Genomic DNA, 16,841 nt, shown 5'->3' with positions numbered 1-16,841 from the left:
CATCCTCCCCACTGGAAAGTGCACTGCTGGTGTTTCTGCACTACAGGTGCAAGTTTTCAATGCAACAGAATTCCATTATAAAGCGGTCAAGTGCTGCTTCTCACTACTTGGCTATGCCAAGGTTTCACTATTCATTGTTATGCCCCGTTCAATGTCTTTGAGCAAAGTTAATTGCAGGGGCCGTGAAGACAAAACACAATGTCGTTGAATATAGAAGACCAGCCTTTGCAAACTAACTCAGGAACGAATTTGCTGTGAAGTGAGAACAGGTCGACCAATAAGTGGCTGCTGCTGTCACAGTGTGGGACATGAAGACACGGCTGCCGACACAGCAAGCCGACCGCGTTTTTTTATATGTTTTGCGAGTACATTATGTGCATTTAGGGAGAGTTTCTTCCGCACCAATAATGAACTCACGCTTGCCGATATCGCTAATATCATTATGTCCGCAGCAATAACGTAGCCATGTCTGCTTTGAAAGAGGAGGAAACTAACGTAAGCACGACCATCGGCGTCTAGACTTGGCACACATACGACGTAAGGCTGCGGCAAGTTCAGGGTGCAATCATTGCGTGGGAAATAAAAAAAAGTCATATTTTGACAACAAACTTCAGGGGTGCAATCATTACGCGAGCGCGATCATTATGCGAGTAAATATGGTAGTTTCCTTGGAACAGTTTCAACTGAATGCAGTCATATCAGACAGATGCTGCCAATTCCCAGCTGTGACCAGCTACTCCGAGCTGGTCCCAGCTGGGAGTAGCTGGTCCCAGCTAACACCAGCTGAGACCAGCTGGTTCCAGCGGGTACCAGCTCCTAGCTGGTCCCGGCTGGGAATTTAAAAACCATCTCAGCTTGCTAGGACATTTTCTTCTGGGTTTCCCTTTTTGAACATCTGGAGATAGTGAGCCGTGACACCGGAGGTTTCCACTACCCAAACGTTGTACTGATAAGCAACTGCCTTCGGCACTGCAAAAGCAAGCTGGGGTGAAGGAACACCGCGCTGATGTTCTCCTCACGCTGTCTTGCTCGTACCAGCCGGGCTTCTTCCCTTCCTGTGGCACCCTTTCATCGAGACAGTAAGAAGCCGAGACGGGCTTTTTGTAGCGCAAGCTACACTGGCCGAGGTTGAGCAGTTTCGCGTGGACCTTGAAGGGCCGTGCTGCGCAAGCACGAAGAGCATTGGATTAAATTAGATTTGGATTGGATTAAATTGGACTCTATTGGACTAGATCAGTGGTTCTCAGCCATGACTGCCCCGGGGACCCCTTTTGGGCTTGTGATAGTGATGGGGGACCCCACGATGGAGCGTATGTTGATCTGTGCCATAATGTCAAACAATTTGTACTTGAATCTGTAAGTCTTCTAGACACCTATATGCTGCCTTTTGTGGGTTTCTTTTCTTTGTCTTTCATAGCTGGCGTGTTGGACAAAATGCAGATGTCAAAATATGTGCCACGCGGAGAAGCTAAATGTACATTTAATCCGGCCGATCCACCTTTTTGCTTTGCAAGCAAATGCTGGCAAAATCGAGAGAAAAATGGCGGGTGAAACGTTTGGCGGGAAGCTTCGCGGACCCCTGAAATGCTATCGCAGACCCCCTGGGGTCCGCAGAGCCCCATTTCAGAACCACTGGACTAGATTGTAAATCCAATCCAATTGGTGTACGGGTGTGTAGAGAATTGGGTCTGCACATTCGCCGGTCTGTGCATTCCAGAAGCATGACGTCATAGCCGCAGCAAACGCACTGGCGCCGGCACGTGCCCAGCTGTGCGCCTCCGTAGTGCAGTAGCCAAGTCTGAAGCTGCGCCGAAGCCGCTTGATAGCCGTTTCGCATGGCTCCTGGAGAGCCGTGCTGCGCATGCGCGAGGAACAGTGACTGGACTGGACTGGACTGGATTGGAAATTGTTTTAGCAGCAGTAAGCAGGATAATCAGCTAGTCCTAGACAACCAGGAAACCTAAGAATAACCAGGTGAACCTTAGCTTACACTACGTATATCCTGGCATAGCCGAGCTAAGCCACTGCTAATTTTTTAAGACACAAACACAAAGTTAAAGACATGTTCGCAGTTTGTAAGATTGCAGCAACGTCTGATGTGAAAACAAAACGAAACAAAAAGTTGAAATAAAGACTGTGCCTCTGCTTGTAAGCGGTGTTCGTTTCCGTGATGATAAACAATTAATGACCGGGTGCGATGTGGTTGGCATTCAGGCATATTTTGTTCCCAGTGCGGTGGCACTTAATCGGGACAAGGCAGTCTTCTGCCACCCCCCCCGGCCCCTGCACGCACCTGGAGTCGGAGTGGCGGAGCAGGTGCCTGCGCAGGAGCCAGCGGGTGCGGTTCCGGGGCGGGAAGAGGGCGACGGCGAGTGAGAGCAGCTGCCAGCCCTGCACCAGCACCCAGTCGGCGGGCTGCTGCGGGGGCTGGCTGGGGGGCGAGGGAGGGGCCGGGGGCAGGGGGGCCTTGTCCACGGTCGGGGAGCCCTTCTCCGAGGAGGAGTCGCACAGGAACAGCGACTGGGTGGCGCACAGCAGCAGCTGCTGCACGCGCACAACAAGCTCCACTCACGCCTGCTCCTTCCCGCGAACGGGGCACAAAGTGTGCACTGGCAGACACTGGCTGCCCCTCCCTTGCTGCTTTACCTAGCACGCATTTCAAAAGAACGTGCTCCCCTTTCCTCTCACAGAAGGCATGTGGTCATTTTCTTTTGGCCACTTGCCACTGCCCTCGACTTCCCAGGCTCAACCCAGGCTGCAAACCGGGCCTCACTACCCCTGCTCACTCGAGGCTGCCACCAAATGGGGGCCGAACGGCTCCAGCGGGACGAAGGAACTGGCTCACCTGGACGCCCCCGAGCCGGTGCTGGGAGAGGCCCCCTCCCAGGGCCCCCGGTGCTGCGGCGCCCGGGTGGTGGTGCGGGGAGGTCTGCTTGATGAGCTGGCAGAAGAGCTCGTTCTGCAGCGCAGGGCACGACAGGCACTGGGCCAGCGCGTTCTGCGCCAGCGCCACGTGGTAGTCGATGCCCGACGACTCCAGCGGGACACCCATGAACAGCTGCACCGACTGCGTGGCCACCACCAGAACAGGCTGCTTGGTATCCACCGCTGCGCTTGGGGGCAGGGATCTCCAGGCACCAGCTCACAAGGCCAGTCTGGAAATTCTGGCCAGTCTGGCTAGTTTGGAAATTCCTGCCCTCCCGCTGGTCACCCCAGCAGTCAGCCATGCCACCCACCAGAACAGTCCCGATCCTCAGTGCAACCACAAAGTGTCAGATCTGCACGGTGGTTTCCTTAATCGACTTGGGGGTGTACACTGGCGCACCACTGAGTTATAGACACCACAGTGAAAGAAAGGACAGGTAGCGAGGCCATGAAGTACAGTTCAGTTGTATGGAGCTGTGTTCCTCAATACTTGTCACTGTCTCTGGAACAAGTCCAGATGAAATTTGTTCGAATTTATTACGATTGTTACCATTTCAGGAGAATACGTTGCACCCACAACAGAACGCTTGACCACATTAAGCAGGCTGAGTGACAGAAGAACAGTCCTCAATATGCGTTTTTTTTTTTCACGAGCTTATTCATGGTGCTGTTGGCTCCCCCAATTTGCTAACTTCCATCAATTTTCATGTCCCCACACGATCCTGTTCCTCGCCACTGTCTTATCCTGCTGTCAATCATTCAACTCCTATCCAGAGAGTGCAACTCGTTCACAACTCACTGGAGGCACATAATCTGAGCAACTTTCACTGCTGCAGCCCTTTTATCCAAGCTAATAAAAATGAATCCAAAGCACCAGTGCGTTCTTTTGTGTTGCAGAATCACGTGTCAGTCTTGTTCCATTGTTGTCATCACTGAAATTTCTTAAATTAAGCTCTTCTTTCTCTATTGCGCCCGTCTCCCTTTCAGTGTGCTGAAGGCATCACGCTGTCTATGGGCACTCATCCAAAGAAACAACACTCGAAGGAAGTCTGGCCCCAGTGAGCCTGGTGAGCCACGTTTGAGCCAGCGAGTCACCAAGAGAAACCTCCCACCGTCCCACCGCACGGTTCGCCAACAACCCCAGAAGCTACTGCCTGGGGCTGCACACAGTCAACAGTACTATTGCTGAAAGATTACTGCTTAGAAGTGGACCTCTTAAAGATTTACTTGTCAGGGATTGCTCAGAAGCTCCCTGAGAGACGAATACACACACAGAAAAAAAAAAAAAAAGCTATTACCCTTGTCTGTTGGCTTTAGCCTCAGGAGTGCCACATGGCTAGCCAAGCCAAGTCCAAGAGGAATGCTTCCAGCTGCCACGGCAGCAACCATGACGGCACGAAACTGCAGTGCCAGACTTCCCTCCACCCCTGAGCCTTGTTACAAGAGGCACGGATGCACCCACGTGGATGGCCGCCCGATCTCACTTGAACTCTTTTATAACGGGCCTCAGATGTCGAAGATCGTTGGTTGCAGAGGACAAGTTATCCTCGACATCAGGCCATCAATCTCGCTTGTAACGGACAGTTCGGCGTTAGATGCGGTGCCACCGGTCACCAGCAGCAGTTGCGTCCGTTGTTTGTGGTATGTGGATGCGAGCTCAAGGATAATCACAGCCACGACGGCCAATGCAGGCGGAAATGCTCTCCGCTACAGCGAGCCTCACAGCCTGGATGTAGCCGCCTCACGGCCGAAAACCCCCGATACTTGAAGGGAGAAAAATTTCTTTCTCACGTTGTCAGAGGGACGGGAGCTGAAAACATATTTTTAGCCACAACATCAAAGTCTCGATCGTGTGTGTGGTTGAGTATGCACACAGCTCGCCCCGAGCCAGTGGACGTACCTTGAAGAGGCGGACGGCCTGTGCCTGGAGCTCCTCGGAGGCGAGGCTGGTGAGTGGCTGGCTCAGGGGCTCCTTGGCGTACAGCAGCAGCGGGTGCCGCCACACCACACACCCTGCGGACGGGCGGGGGGGAGACAGCCCTGGAACAACTTGGCTCCAATCGGAAGAACAACGCTTATCGTGCCGCTTTTAACGCAAACTTCAATCGAAAAAGCCACGCGTTCCGGAAAACGGAAGAAATGACTCCAAATCACCAGCCCTACATTTAACTTGCAACACGGTACTCACAAGACAACGCAATTCCTCGCAAGACTGCACCCGTCTGGCTTCCTCTCACACCCAGCCAGGTTCAGCAGCTGCCATTACAGGGACCACAAAGACCACACCCAACTTCGCCCCAGTTGCCTCATTCAAATAAGTCTTTGATCAAAAAACGGAAAGCAGTAGAAACGGTGTTGACTCGTGATGCAGTTAATGCGATACAGCTAACTTGAGCCTGAGCCAAAACAGTATCCAGTGGTTGCTGGCCACTACCAACATGCGACGCATTACACACTGCAGCAGTGCATGCACACACAACGTACAACTTCACTCCACCATCAAAAGAGTAACAGCTTCACGAACTTGCCGTCTGTGCTCCCCAGAGGAAGAGAACACGACGGCTCACGGCACGAGCGCTGGCCAGAGTGCTCGCAAAGGTCCAGCTCACGAGGCGCATGCTCACGTGCGCTAGGTGTTTTTTTTGCTACTGGGCACTCCTCCTCACGAGGCAACATGCTCACGTGCGCTTGATATTTTTTTCTGGTAATGCTGGACAGCAGAGTTAAGAAAAAATCGATTTTTTAAAAGCGCCATTTTCGGAAAGTAGCACCATTCTTCTTCCGGCCAGCCAAATATCAAGACCCAGGAGTACAAGTTTAGCCACGATATCAGTTTATATCACCAATGACTGCTAAAATGGAACATTCGATGTGAAAATAACACATTTTCAACAACTGCATGTGCTATGGCATCCACCTTGGTCTCATTCAAAAGGACGTCTTTTCGTTTTCAATTCCCCGCCTGAACCGGTTTCTTTCGTCCATTGGTTGTGAGGAAAACCAGGGTAGAAAAAAGACAAAACACACCACCCAACTGGCTACTGACTACGTCTGCTTGGCATTCCCATCGCAGTGTTCATGCAAGGACCGGCAAAAGCCCTGCACAGCTTAAAAATAAAGTAATCATGTCTATTGATGACCGAAAGGAAGAACGAGCGGTATTAGAAAGCGCCTGAAATGCATTGTTCTGCGTGTCTGGCGGCAGCATACTGCCGCGAACCATGCATTGGCTTTGTTTGTTTATGTTCTTGCTTTTACCGCCCGGCGCATGTCCCATTCTTTCTTTCTTATACAGCACAGGTTATCTCATTTGATAGGGAGAACGTTTCGCCCTAAGGCGACTAGCCTAGTGTAGTCTTCTTTTATCTCCAAAGTTCTGGACGTAATTCGACAGTTTGAGAAACACCTGCACCCAAAGATAAATTCCCATGGAGAACACGCCGCGGCATACGATTTGCCGACACTCGCCTGCGCACGTCACTTTGTTGATGCTGCTTCGCCACCTGTGTATTCTTTGAGTTGTTAGGGGGAGCACAAGTTCGCTCCAATAAGCTTGTTTTTTCCTTCAAGACAGCTGCGTCGTCTGTGGCTACATGACATCTGGCGAGGGGCTGGGTACAGTCACCCTAAACCACCTGCAAGTCGCCAAGCAAGCCCCACTCGTACTGGCCGCCGACAGCAAGGCCTCCCACCTGAGCTCAGTTTACTACCGTAGAAGCTCAAGAAGGAAGACGTCGCGACTAGCACCATGGTCAACCAAGCTAATGCATGGCAAGCGGCATCGCTGCACTTGAGGCTATTCGCACGTGGGGGTTAACGCTGAAGCCTGAAAAGCGCCGCTTCGTGTTTGAGGAACTGAAGTTTTTGGGCCACGTCGTCAACGCCACAGGAGTCCTGTCTGACCCGGCAGAAACTTCAGCCATAGCAAACTTCCCAAGACTGAAAGACAAGAAGGGCGTGCGAAGATTTCTCGGTCTGTGCGCATACTACTGGCGCTTTGTCGCAAACTTCGCACGCATTGCAGAGCCACTCACAGGCTTGACGAAAGATAGCACCCCTTTCAGCAACCCAGGAGGAAGCATTCTGCGAGCTGCAACAACGCCTGCAAAACCCGCCCGTGCTCACTCACTTCGACAAAAACGCCGAAACGGAGATGCACTTGGACGCCAGTGATGTAGGGTTGGGTGCCGTCCTCGTCCAAAAGCAAAGCGGTTGCGAAAAACCAATCGCTTTTGCCAGCCGTGGTCTCTCCAAGGAAGAAACTACTCAGCCTCTGAAAAAGAGTGCCTCCGAATAACATGGGCCATTCCGAAATTTCGCCTACACGTGTATGGTTGACCATTCAAGGTTGTAATAGACCACCTAGCACTGTGTTGGCTCGCCAATTTGAAGGACTTCTCTGGCTGACTTGGGCAGTGGAGCTTGCGCCTGCAAGAGTTCGACGTTACAATCGTCTATAAATCCGGCAAGGAACACTCCGACGCCGACTGCCTGTCCCGCGCTCCCGTCGACCCACCGCCACAAGACTCCGATAAAGACATCGTGTTCTTCGGAGTCGTGACAGAGAGCGACCTAGCCGCCCAGCAGCGTGCCGACCCCGACTTACGCGTCATGATCGACTACCTCGAAGGACGCAATGTCGCCGTGCCTAGGGCATTCAAACGGAACTTACCAGCATTCAGTCTCAAAAACTCCGTCCTCGTGAAGAAAAATTTCAGCCCCGGAACGAAAACAAGTTATCTTCTTGTGATTCCCGCAGACCTTCGTGACGAAATTTTGGAAGCACGCCACGACGACCCATCTTCCGGACATCTCGGCACAGCATGCACTATTGGAAAAATGAAGGCGAGGTACTACTGGATGTACCTTACAACCGATGTGTCCCCCTACGTCCGCAGCTGTTGCTGCTGTGACTGCCAGTGACAAAAAACGCCGCCGCCGAGACCCGCCAGACTTCTGCAGCCGATCGCCGCCCCATCGAGGCCCTTCCAACAGACTGGAATGGACTTTCTGGGCCCGTTCCCTACATCACGATCCGAGAACAAGTGGATTGTCGTAGCAACAGACTACATGACGCGCTACGCAGAGGCCGCCGCTCTTCCGAGGGGGACTGCAGAAGAAGTCGCGAAGTTCTTCGTAAACCAAGTTGTGCTGCGAAATGGAGCCCCTGAAGTCCTAATCACGGACTGCGGAATGGCCTTTACTGCTGAGCTGATGCAAGGAATCTTACGCTACAGCAACACAGATCACCGAAGAACATTGGCGTACTACCCCCGAACGAACGGACTAATGGAACGTCTGAACAAGATGATCGCGAATATGCTATGTACGTCGACGTTGAACATAAGACTTGGGATGAAGTCCTTCCGTATGTCACGTCCGGGTACAACAGGGCTATCCAGGAAACTACGCAGATGACACCGTTTGAGCTTGTCTATGGAAGACAGCCGACTACTATGCTTGACGCCATGCTTCCGCATGTAGAAGACGACGACCTCAATGCTGACGTCCAAGGATACCTTCAGCGTGCGGAGGAGGCCCACCAGCCTGCTCAAGTTCCCCCAACGGACCAGCAGCTGGTGGATATCCAATGCTACAACCTGCGACACCAAGACGTTGAGTACCACCCAGGGGATCGTGTGCGAGTTTGGACTCCCATCCGACGACGTAGACTCGTTGATAAGCTTCTACGACGGTATTTTGGACCCTACCGGATTCTACAACGTGTCTGCCAACTTACCTACGAGGTGATCCGCGATGGTGATTCCGGAACATCACGACGACCCACGAGGCCCGAGGTTGTCCACGTGGTTCACTTGAAACCTTTCTACGCAAGATTATGGAGTTTATTTTGTGTTTGCTCGGACTGTCGCTTTATTTTAGCATCGGGTCAATGCACTTTTAGAGGGGGCGTAATGCCGCAAACCATGCATTGGACTTGTTTATTCATGTTTTTGCTTTTACAGCCTGGCTTCGCCAGGCTGTGTTATGTGTGTCGCAAGTGAAGTGCATGTTCCATTCTTTCTTTCTTATACAGCACAGGTTATCTCATGTGATAGGGCGAATGTTTCACCCTAACGCAACTAGCCTAGTATAGTCTTCTTTTATCTACAGTGTTCTCAGTGTAATTCAGCAGTTCGAGAAACACCTGCGCCCAAAGATGAATTCCCACAGAGCAGACGCCGTGGCATTCCTTTCGCCGACACTCGACTGCGCAGGTGACTTCATTGACTGCTGCTTCGCTGCCTGTGTATTTTTTTAGTTGTGAGGGGAGCACAATAGACGAGTTTTTTCCTTCAAGTCAGCCGAGTCGTCTGTGGTTTCACGACAAAATCGCGAAAACCACGCCGGAACAAAGGTAGGCTTGGCGCACCACAGGCTGCCGAGACGACCTGTGGCTGTGCTAAGCTCTTCTTCAAATCTGCAGCAGACCGAGAGAAGGAAGGAGGCCGAGGGCGCAATTCATTTAATCATCGACACCGCAGCGAGTCGACCCGCATCCCAACACGCACTTCCTCGTCGGCAGGTCACCATCGAGAGGAGCGACTGGGAGACTAGAGATGTTCGAGCTGCGCACTTTGTGACGTGACATAAGAGTAGATTAAATTGAAAACGCAGTTATCCCACCTGCGCATCACAACACAGTGCGGTGCGTTCCATCACAAGTCCCTTCTTTGCAACTCACTGCACGCAATACATCGTACTAGCGAGCATTAAGACTACGACAAAGCTAAAGAGAGGACGACACACCTAGACAGATCGCCCTGCGGCTGATTTGCTCGCAAGAAATGAACCAGGGCAACTAACACGAACGTTTACAGCTGTGGTGCACGATCGGCACCTCAGCCCTGGTCATCAACGGCGACAGCGTACGGGACACAGCATAAAAAGTGAAGTTACTTTCTGGCTTTGCTTCTGTTCAGTTTTTCTTTCAAGTGTATAGAGAGGATTTCATAATCTTCCCATCAAATGACTTCAGCAAACTCGATATGTTTGTGTTGAATGAAAAGTGAGCTATATTCTAAAGTGTTTCTTTTCTTTTAGAAGAACTGCGAGTTGGGCTTGTTGGTATAGGTTCATAATGGGAAACAGCGCAAAAACAAAACTCGTCCCGTTGTCTTTCTTGTCCAAGTTTTGTTTTTGCGCTGTTTCCCATTATGTTTCTTTTCTTCCCACGTTCAATGGTAAAACTTCCACTTGTAGTCAAACTTCATCTGTGATTTTCTCAGCTTCACTTTTTTTGCACACGTACCCAACGTTACCGATGTTTTCAGGTTGTTTTTTTCTATAAATGTTGCATGGCTGAATTTGAGATGAAATGAACTGCATGCTGATTGGAGTTTATTCCAATCATTACACCACCACCTGACCCAGAAGTTTTATCGTTATGACAGAATGCACAAAGTGTTTTCTTTATAATTGAAAAAATAGTCATGCCACTTGGGAACTAATTACATGTTTTAATGAGGAAGACAAATGCAAAGTTATCTGCAGAAGAATTACTAAAAGAGTTATTACTAAAAGAGAATTTGTTACTAAATTACTAAAAGAGAAGAATTACTAAAAGAGTTCATTCTAAGGCCAGTGTCTCCCCTTAGAATAAGTGAGATGTTAATAAATTCCTGTATGAAGTAGCGGCGGCGACTTTTCAACCATTTTCCGGCGATGTCTGTGTGATCCCAGAGAACATGGTGCGTGCGACTGGTGGGCACTGACCTCGGCCACCGCCTCCAGCTCTGTTTGGACCCTATCACTGGGATGCTAACGAGCCCTTGGCCCGCAGGTAACTGGGGTGTCCCATAGCATGCGACTCCTGCTCCAACATTACACGTCACCGCGGTGGGAAACTGGAAAGCCACTGGACACTTGTTGCGTTTTTTCAGTCAGCAGCAAGGCTGGAGCAGGAGACATTTTCCTCCGAGACTGATGTGGTCGGCCCCGCAGGCCCCGCTCACCGGGGTCTCCGTCCACTTCCAGCAGGCGGCTGACCAGCTGCTCGTACTGGCTGCCCGACGCGTTCTCTCCCGCCGACACCACCGTCAGGTGGTACAGCCAGGCGTCCTGCGCGGGGCACAGCAGGGCGGGGGGTCGCATCACGCACGCGCTGCACCTCCATCACTGCGTCTCGGCTCGCCCACACGGCGGGCGTCAGTGCACAGGCGCCGCAGTGGGAGCCTTCAACGGCCGCTTCCACTCCCACCAGAAAATTCTCGGGGCTCAAGCAGCACAACTTGGCCACCGCGGCGGGATGGCCGCAGAGCCAGTGCAGCATGCCCCTCCAGCAAATGGACACAATCACGCACCACAAAAACGACTCCATCATGGAGCCAAGCTTCAGTTAACCAAAAATAAGTGAAGTTGCAAGCACCACAGAGTTGCCGTGGCCGTCTACACAGGGAGTGGGACTACAGAAAACGGCTGTAGCTGTCTCGCTTTACGGAAACTATCCCACCACAAAATACAGCAGAAGCCCACCTGTACGTCCCTCACTATCGCATTCTCGTGGCTCCCATAAACAACCACGAACAGTTAAGCCTCGCTACAGCGGCACTGATAGGGCACCGCAATTTGTGCTTTACAAACAATATTTCGTTACAGCCGTAGCAGGCATTCGCTGGAAACAAAAGAAACAGTGGGTGAAAATGGATCTCACCACGTGGTGATACACAACAAAATAACCACATTCCAGAGATGAAAAGGCAAAGCCACTAAGGTCCCTGAAAGAACTAAGGTAGCGCCAACTGCTCCCTCCTTCTCCGCTGCCCTCCTCTTTTTTCTCTCCCCTCACCCGCGGCGCCGCCGTCCCTTTAACTCCGCGGCGGGGCCGCCATATTTGTTGGCCACTTGAGAGCAGACGCCCTCGCTACGCTTCAGGGCGCTCGCTGCAGTTTGCTCTTGTTTTCGCGCCGAAATCGCTCTTTGGTAGCATTTATAGGATTTCTAGAGCCCCGTTTTACCAACAGGCACTGAGTGATAGTGTTTTGTTTTATATTTTTGTCTACAAGGGGATATTTGCGGGGCGGATGCCGCTGGCGCATACGCACAGCGCGGTTTTTGTTTACGTGTGCGGCATTCTGTAACACCTCAGGATAGCTCGTGAATGCGAAAGGATCGAGCGTGGACATTTCAAACTGCTCTGTTACGGTAGTTCCGTTCTTGCATTCGCGTGAATGTGGTCGTGCAATCACTGCACAGAGGTCTTGCGCACGGTTCGCGGCAGTATACAGTGCGCTTCATTCGCAAATGCCGTAGTTCGAGCGCTGCGCTGGCGTCTTTGCACTCGCCTTTCTTGCGATAATTGTGTATCCTCAGCGGCGTTCACTCTGCGCCCGCTTTTACTAACGACCTACAGCCTACCTTAATTACGCGCAGTTTAGAGTGCTTTGCCGTTTTTGTAGAAATGTTTCCTTCACCTTCATGTCGTTATAGGCTGCTGTGAGTAGACTAAAAACATACACATGCTGTTGTGCGTGTGTGCACGTACAGCGACGTGAAAAGCCCCTGCTTCCTCGACTTCGCAGCCGGATACACTAAACTACACTCGCGGCCGTACGTTCATGTGCGAACCTAGTGAAAAACGCAGACTTGTAATTCTGGGAATACGCGCCAAAGAAGACTGCGATCAATCGATCGGGTAAACTGAAATTACAGTCCCTCTAGGTACAAATTATGTAACTAGTTACTGCAGTTAATTAATCATGCAATACGTTTTTTCACCAGGCGCGGTCGTTTACAGCCGTTATTAATGGAGGCGCCTGGACAGAATTGTTTTGTGCTGGGATATATTCTGGCAGATTTGTACATTGCACTAACACAGGGATACACCCGAAAGAAATTCGAAAGAGAACCAATGTCACGATGATTATCAAGAGAAAACAATAAATCACAAAAATGAATTGGAGCCAGCAAATAGATATTTTATTGGAACAAACGTCCGTAATGACGTCGTGCAGGTGGCTTGTGCTGCTGACGTGGCTTACCGTGAGAAAAAATGTTGGGAGTGGCATTTGGGTTTAGTTTTTTTAACGCCAAGCTTCTCCAATATCCGTTGCTCAAATTGATCCGTGAAATAATCCTATTGAGAAGGGAAAAGAAATGTCGCCACCGAGTTTGAGATGCGCCACAAACACTCCGCAAATATAGGCAATAATGCATTGCAGAAGGGAGTTAGTGACTGTTCTACCGTAGCATGGTCAAATTCGTGTTCGCGCATCTGCTCAGTGCCGCGTCCGCTCAACTCGCTACACTAAACCCGTTTAGCAAGCGCTTTGCTGGACAAAAATACGTCTGCTGAAAATAATATAGTCGCCCAGTGTGTTTTGGTTCAAATCGCAATGACTGGATACGCTGCGCCATTGACTACTAAGATGAAGTAAGCGCGCACACTGCAAATGTACGGCATCACGTGTAATGCAAACGTAAGTCGTAATTAACGTTCCTCTGTGCATACACGGAAGAAAGGGCGTACAGCCGTTACGGTGCGAATATGCATTTGAAGTGCTCATTCAAACGTGCGCGAATTTAATAAAGCGATAACAGAAATTGCGCATCAAACGTACGTCAACGGCGCGGTCACTATATTAGCTGACCTTAAATTGTTTTACCTAGCCGCAATTTTTTTTCTCGCAACAGCCTCAATTTGCGCCGCACCGACCAAGCCCATATTACGCAGCAAATCACTCCGATGTCATGACAACGGGATTATAATACCACCCGGGTAGCTAACACACAAAACATGACTTCACGCCAAAAAGAGCGTACACGCACTCGGAACGCACACGATACATGGTCAGACGCAAGCTGCCGTCGGCCAAAACAAGCATGAATTCAGGTGAACAATTCTCGCGTCACGAAACCCTTACGACAACTGACTGAACATGCTACGCCGCTGATACTGATGCTGGAAGTTAAGCGCGCACATGACAAATACACGGCCTCTTATCCAAACCAAAGCTTACGACGGGACGAACTCGGCGCTGCGCGCAATGCCTACTCAGAACAAAGCGTGGACGACGGTCGCGAAGGGAATACGCATTTCTTCGTAAGTGACCGCTCAAGCTCGCGCAGAATTTAACAGAGCAAGAACAAGCATTCAGAAACTTACCTCGCAAAAGAGTGATGGTAGCGTCGGCCTGAAGTATGCCCGTTCAAATCTATGCAACCAAACTTTTCTCCTTTCTGCGTCGCGTTTCCCGGACGGAATAACGAAGTCTTGTGCCCTGCCTGACGATATTCGCGCTGCCTAAGGCACAACACATCGACACCGAGAAGCAACCTAAAACGACACCGGTGCGACATTTTTTCGAAGCGAGCAGCTAATTCCGGTACTGAAGCACGGTGGCGACGGTGGCTCGGAAGCCAGCAATGGCGTCGCAGCGGCGGCGTTGCGCAATGTCCCAGCCGGCGAGGCATCGGCGAGGCGACCCGGCGGCGGAGCAAAAAAAACAAAACCACGTGACTTTTCCCTGGGCCAATGGCGCGCGGCGTTCGCCGGCGAAAAAGAAAATGGCAAAAAACGAAGTAAGAGAGGTGCGCGGGCGAGGGCGAAAGGCGGCGAGATCTAAAGATGGCGCTACCTTAGTAATTTTAGGGACCTTAAAAGCCACTGCTCCGCCATGCCCCCTGGTGCTGTTAGGAAAGTGAAAGGCCCTCTCGCTCGAAGACGTTCTGCAGGCACCAAGGAGCCAGGACAGGAAAAAATGCGCATCGCAGCTCTGAAATCAACTGCAGAACCCAACTGAGCTGTACGAGACCGTACAATGGTACGATGAGACACTTTGGCAATGAGGACCGCCACGAGTCAATCTAACAATTGGAGAAGGGTAATGTCATTCCACAAAGAAAATTTATTTGTCCTCTTTGTAACGTTAACAGCAACTTTTTGCAGTACTAACGGCATGTTAGTATTATATATGTTTCCCAGCCGGTACATTTTTTTTTTCCACAGCCCTGTGAAAAACGTATAAGGGGCTTCTACTCTACACAACAATTACTTACTAAGACAAAACCCAACTGCTGAGTTTGATTTACATTTCGTCTGCACTGAAGTCGTAAGTATTGTGCAATTTCTCGATACATGGATTATGATAGAGCAGCGCAAATTTGACGGGACAAAGAGAAGAACACAACACGAGCGCTTTTTACTAGGGGTGTGCGAATATTCGAAACTTCGAATATTCGATTCGAATTTTTTGGTATTCGATTCCGATTCGAACGACACTTTTATTGTTCGAAATATTCGAACCACCCAAAACTAAAACAAAAAAAAAAATTCAGAGCGTGTCTGTATCGGTGTTTATTTACAGTGGACTCTCGTTGATACGATTCTGGGGGTGCGAATTTCGGGATGATACGATTTTCCGAAAAGTCCCGGCGAAATTGCATCGTTTGCAATGGAAAAAATTTCGGCTGTTACGAACGGACCTGCGCGGCCTGGCGGAAGGTACGAACGAGCCGGCGAGGCACCCGACTGCTGAACGATCAAGTGACGGCTCTCGCTCCCCTGTTTGTCACTCTTTCTCCAGAAACGGCCGGGCTGTTGTTTTCTGCTCGCGAAAACACTCTGCGCACGCCCAACGCGCTGACACCGCCGCAAAACCACCCCCACGCTGCGCGCGGCGCGGCCGGCGACGTCAACATGGCGTCGGCTCCAGTCGCGAAGTGGCGCGGGCGCTCGAGCGACCGCTTCTAACCGCTCTTTAAAATGCGGCTCAAGGGAGGCACGAAGTTGCTTGTGCGGTAAAGGAGCTGATAATTCATGCGATAACGGTACTATAAAACATCATCCGCGCCGCTAGTGAAAGCGCCCATAAAATATTTGCCGGGGTGCTAAGCCTAACCATCTCCGGCGGAGCCAAGCCGGCTGTCTCGATTCTGCCGCGCGCGTACTGCGTCATTTTCTCACCGAGGTAGGCGCTACCGCGGGCGCGAAATCGTCGATGTGGGCGTGAAAATACAGCGCTCGCAGAGCCGAGGCGAGCGAATCGCGTGCAAAACCGCACCATGCGGTTCACGCTTGGCTGTTGCGGCGTGTAGCGAGCTTGGGCACACCAAGTGAGGAGACGAGCGCGAAGCTTTACGTGCTCCAGAAAGGACTGCTTTGCGACACGGGGGTTAAAAAAAGCAGAAAAATCACGAATTTCTTCACGCAAAACTAGGAAAAGAAATAAACGAAAACTTTTTTCAGCGCTAAATTTTTTTGGTCTGTGTTGGTTCATACGAATTTCGGATGATACGAATATTTTTCGCAGTCCCGCGAGATTAGTATAATCAAGATTTTACTGTATCAGCGCGCGGCAATGTGCACGGGCTCGGGCATGCCAGCTACTAGTGTCTCAAGTGAGCGGCTGTTTTCGATATCTGGTAAAGTGGTGACGAGCAGGAGGTTGTCACTGCTCCCCGAACATGTCGAGCAGTTAACATTTTAACGTTAGCAGTTAACGTTAGCAGTTAACGAGCAGTTTCTCCATGTTAACATTTAAGTGAGTGCAGACCTTAATCTGTTGAGTGCAATGGTATTGTGTAATTCCTAATTTTACTTTGTGCGATTTGTTGTGCAATAAAGTTGCAGTTTTTGTGTCTCTAGATGGTGAAAACATTAATTTTACAAAAAACCATAAGTATTCGTATTCGAAAAATATTCGATTCGATTCGAACTTTGTTTTTATTATTCGAATTCGCTTCGAAATTAAAAAATTGATATTCGCACACCCCTACTTTTTACCCATGCCGTAGCAGACAACAAAGCCAACTGCACTTCTCAGGGCTCTGCGGACAAAGTGCTGCTAATGACTGCAACCCGTGTGACCTCCCAGCGATGCTGTGCCCGCCCAGAGTCCGACACCATGCTGGCTCATGAGCGCCCAAAGACTCCAGGGTTTTCAGCCTTTCAACGCACTCTCTGTACAGTGGTTACA

The 16,841-nt window shown here is 50.6% G+C and overlaps 1 protein-coding gene across 3 annotated transcripts in view; it reads right to left on the bottom strand.

The window, feature by feature from the left end:
* Positions 1-16,841, bottom strand: part of LOC144141324 (uncharacterized protein CG43867) — a 143,559-nt gene that overhangs the window by 63,544 nt on the left and 63,174 nt on the right. For 2 of the 3 annotated variants that reach the window (XM_077672895.1, XM_077672897.1), the window contains exons 15-18: positions 10,881-10,986; positions 4,826-4,938; positions 2,846-3,067; positions 2,294-2,544 (exon numbers count right to left, since the gene is read on the bottom strand). In XM_077672895.1, the coding sequence (XP_077529021.1) occupies positions 2,294-2,544; positions 2,846-3,067; positions 4,826-4,938; positions 10,881-10,986 (692 nt within the window). The remainder of the gene's footprint in view (positions 1-2,293; positions 2,545-2,845; positions 3,068-4,825; positions 4,939-10,880; positions 10,987-16,841) is intronic. The other variant, XM_077672896.1, reaches the window with a different exon arrangement.

The sequence above is a fragment of the Haemaphysalis longicornis genome, unplaced genomic scaffold (assembly GCF_048455015.1).
Source record: "Haemaphysalis longicornis isolate Haplotype H1 unplaced genomic scaffold, Haemaphysalis longicornis Haplotype H1 scaffold_6, whole genome shotgun sequence".
NCBI classification, from domain to species: domain Eukaryota; kingdom Metazoa; phylum Arthropoda; class Arachnida; order Ixodida; family Ixodidae; genus Haemaphysalis; species Haemaphysalis longicornis.
This window is presented reverse-complemented; position numbering and strand designations above follow the sequence as displayed.